Here is a 4483-nt window from a genome sequence, read left to right on the forward strand (position 1 = left end):
TATATATATAAGGCTACCTTTGAACAATGGCCTTTCTGTTCTATGTCACACGTTTGTGTCTGTGTTGTTAAAAGCTAGGCAAATAAATATGCTTCAGGAACCCCTGCTGACCTTATCAAATCCACTGTATGTTTGTTGTAAGCCTTCTGTGGGACTGCAGGTGGATCAGTTCAGCACACTCAAGAGCTCTTTAACCTGAATCCGATTCAGCCTGTGACCCTGACTGATTCACATTTTATTCTGGGGTCACGAGCACAGTTCAGTACAGCAGACACCAAAAAGATGGCTTATCTGCCGCCGTCTGTGTACTTATTCTTATTCTTCTCATGCAGGCTGATCGACATCGCCCGTAAGCTGGACAAGGCTGAGCGTGAACCGCTGGCAAAGTGTGCACTCCAATTCAAGAGGCTGAAACACCATGGCTACGCCTCAGAGACTTATTCCAAGATGGGAGACCTGAAGGCTTTGGTGGAGCTGCATGTGGAAACCAGACACTGGGAAGAGGTTTGTTGCTTAACTCAGTGTCCATGCACAAACAGTACAGAGGCTGTCAAATAACTATGATGTGAACCATGTGCAATTACTTGTAATAAACTGCAGAGGTACTCTAAATCTCATGTGTCAAACTCAAGGCCCTTGGGCCAAATATGGCCTGCCAGAGCATTTTTTGTGGCCCACAAGATCTTCAAAGATGTAGTAATGTCTTAAAAATAAGTGTATGCTTCTTTAAAGCCAACATTTCCCATAATGCATGTTAATTATTTCACCTGAAAAATAACGACATCCCACCACTAGGTGCAGGTACTACAAATTAGCCAGCAGCCGGCAAAATTCAGTGTAGAATCTCCATTTAGCTGCATTTTTGCTGGCTACTTTTGCTGCAGCCCAGTTGTACTGGGAAGTGGGAATTTCCCATTTGCAAGCCATAAATTGATACTGGAATGCCCCTCCAGTGGGAATTCTTTGTCGAAAAGTGGATGAGTTTAGAATTGAAGTTGGTGGCTACCCACCACAACTCGAGAGTAAAACTCTCTTACTTTTACTTTAATACTTTTTCTGAATTATTTTTTAATCAGTCATACACTTAATACATTTCAGAGTTTATAAGAGGACATGTCAAAATGCTGTTTCTATGCAGGAAATACCATGTAGAGCTCAGTTATAGTTTGTCAGGGCTGCTCATTCGTTGCAATGAGATGAGGAGCGTGACATTTTGTTTAGTTGAAGTTGAGCCACCATGACACTTATGTCGCCCTCAGTGAAAATGAGTTTGACATCCCTGCTCTAAATTACCACAAACTATCTGATTCATTTAGTTTTGCTCTGTTTTTGATTGAAATCAAAACAAAAATTATTGTTTGAGTAACCATAGCTGAATGCAAACATTAAGACCTTATGTTGCCTAATTTCCTCGTTCACTGACAAATAAAACCGCAAACACTCCAGAACTAATCATCAATCTTTAGATTCCTCTGATTCCAAGCCCACATGATGGTGATGATGATGAAGAAGGAATCAAAACATTGTGCTTGCACTGAAAACAGATCCGCTTGAAACTACATATTCCGCTTGCAATCATCAGGCTGGATCACACTGCTCAAACAAAAAGAAAGTGCTGCATTTCTTTAATCCATCTGCGGTTTATAATCGAGTTAAAGGCGTGGCAGATTTGCGCGTCGTTGATTTGCATGTGCAAACACCAGAGCCAAAAACAGAACATCAAATCTTGATGATATGCTTCTTGGAATTTTTATTTAATCCTCAAACGGGGAAAAAAGTCGAATAAGGAGTGGAGGGAGTGGAGCAGAGGTTTGGAGAACAGTTGGGTTTTTATGTGCATCACTCGGGGAGGTGGACAGCACCGGCCATATGGATGATCTTCTCTAATCCCACTCTTCTTTACTTCTAAGTGTTTGTTCAAATGACTTTAAACCCACAGGCCTGAGAAACACCTTTTTCCTCCAGACTGTGTGGAATGAAACACGTGTGTTTCTTGGCTCAGGTTTTGCCACAGGACAGGGAGCTTAATTAGTCACCATGTTAGGAAACGTTGTGTCCACAAGGTGCTGCAGCCGCTTTTTATATCCTGTCATTCAAACACTGCTACACTTGTAGTTGTAATTGAGTGTGAAATCAGCCTGGCTCGTACGCTCCTTTTTTTGTTTTCATCTAATTAATAATGTTATGGAAATATTTTGACTCGGGGATAACGTGTGTTTTCATGAAAAATGTGTGGTAACTTATATCCCCCCTAATCAACTACAGGTGAGCCTGAACCGCCCGAGGCAACCTGCCGCTGTTCTCCGTTTATTACTTGTCAACTGGACATTTCTGCTCCAATACATCTGATGTGTTCTCTGTCCTTGCATCTCATTTTCCAGGCCTTCTCGCTGGTGGAGAAGCACCCCCAGTTCAAATACGATGTTTTCGTGCCGTACGCTCAGTGGCTGGCTGAAAACGATCGCTTTGAGGAGGCGCAAAAAGGTCTGAGCTGCACCTTCACCTCTTAATCAACTTGTTACATTTTTTTTAAAGTGTACTTCTAGAAGTAGTTTACTTTAAGTCGGTGTTAACGTATGGAAGTGTTAAAGTCAGTTTTTTTTCTTCCGCTGGTTTCTTAAGGTTTTCCATAACCACTGTAAAACATGATCCTCTTTGCTGGAGCAGAGCAGGACATAGCTGTGCAGCCTGCTCACTGAATGACATGCATGCTTGCTTCTAATCACCACTGCTACAAGCGGCTCTGATGATGATTACCAACTGTAACCATAGTTATAATCAGCTCATAGATTTATAATTATAATCTCAGCAGGCATATTTCCTCTTCTACATAATCTTCTTTTGCTTGTCTCAATGTGGAATTTGTGACAGAACAGGTCTGATTGTATTTAGGTTTGCTTATCGTCGTGCGTTTTGTTGATTGAGACGGGCGGCATTTCAGCATTGTCATCCAAGTGATTGTAAAGTTTTGTATTCTGGTCGGTTTCATGTCCACAACAATGGTAGCAATCCCAGAAATGTTATCATTGCTGAAATCTGTTGAAGTGGTTTATTTATTCTTGGTGGGCTTAAGCCATAGTTTAGATCAGGGGTCTTCAATGATGGGTAACAGAGGTACTTTAAAGGGGTTGTGAGATTTTTAGTTAAACTTTTTTTATATATATTTTTTCAAAGTTATGTCTAAACATGAATCCAACATGTAACAAATTAATGGAGGCATAAAATAATGTATTTCAGTCAGAAATGCACACATTCAGTGAACACACCAGCTGAATTCTGCTTCATTAACAGCCTGACCCACCATGCATTCTGAGAAGGACCTGCCCCCTATACATACTGGACAGATCACGTGACCCTGCTGTGTTCACTCTGTCAGGCTCACAGTAACTGGCTGAGAGCCTATAGGGATAATTTTAGAAATATTTCTACAACACTGCAGATCCTAATGATAACAGTAACAATATATGTATATAGATAATATAATTGGGGTGGGAATATTTTACTCTCTCACATGATTTTATTAGATTCTGATTTTTGGGGCCACAGTTTGATTCAAAATTGATTTTTCATTCAAAACTGATAATGTGAGCCCATTTGTCGTGTTCCCAAAGTGCTTCATCTTCATTTTGCAAACCTTGCTCATGTCAAACTCAGACTCATTCAGTAAAAACCAAAATGAGCCCAAATCTTTGCATTCAATGAAGATGGGGCCAATTGAATCTCTCTTTCCTCCAGTTTTGTAGTTTCCTCTTTGATTTGGTGCTTTCTGCACATCCATATGTTCCACAAGCAGCTGCATGATGACGTCAGGACGTCCCATGTAGTTACAAAATGGAGGCTGACAGTCATTGGACTTTATTATTATTATTTTTATATATATAAAAATCTATTTTGTGACATTTTAAATCGATTCTGAATCTTTGTAAATAAGAATCACGATTCTAATGTAAAACGATTTTTTGGTGCAGCCCTAATATATGTATGGATCCTTGGTGTAACTCTCCTTTGGTATGGTGTCCCAGACTGAGGTGAGGTTCTGTGGAAAGGTAATGGATAGCTAGTATTTTACCTGTTGTAGTTAGTTCTAGAACTAAAGCAGATAGCCACTGTTTTAAAACAATTCCAGTTACTAAAATATTGCAGTTTGTGTGGTAACATTTTTTAAATACTTTACATTGTTTTTAATGTTTCAGTCTACATTGCACAAAACTGCATGGTTGCTTTGGAAGCAAAAATAATGGCAGCAGGAGGAAGTCGTAGCATTTATCGTGTAGCCTGGTGTACTTAATGTAGGACAAACAAAACATTTCTTAAAATAACTATCAGAATAACCGTATTATGTGAAATTGACAGCAATTTACAAAACAATGGTCACATAAAATGCCTTGAAATTTAGACTTGTTTTAAGATTACAGTAATCCATTTTGACCTTGGTTCTGTTCATATTAATTCATCAACTGGGTCAGAGGAAACTATTTTATAT

General features: G+C 39.5%; 1 protein-coding gene across 1 annotated transcript in view; it reads left to right on the top strand.

Moving 5' to 3' along the window:
- ift122 (intraflagellar transport 122 homolog (Chlamydomonas)) overlaps positions 1-4483 on the top strand; it is a 31681-nt gene that overhangs the window by 18499 nt on the left and 8699 nt on the right. The window contains exons 19-20 of the mRNA XM_014015812.1: positions 333-504; positions 2382-2484. Of these exons, the coding sequence (XP_013871266.1) occupies positions 333-504; positions 2382-2484 (275 nt within the window). The remainder of the gene's footprint in view (positions 1-332; positions 505-2381; positions 2485-4483) is intronic.

The sequence above is a fragment of the Austrofundulus limnaeus genome, unplaced genomic scaffold (assembly GCF_001266775.1).
Source record: "Austrofundulus limnaeus strain Quisiro unplaced genomic scaffold, Austrofundulus_limnaeus-1.0 Scaffold3, whole genome shotgun sequence".
Taxonomy (NCBI): domain Eukaryota; kingdom Metazoa; phylum Chordata; class Actinopteri; order Cyprinodontiformes; family Rivulidae; genus Austrofundulus; species Austrofundulus limnaeus.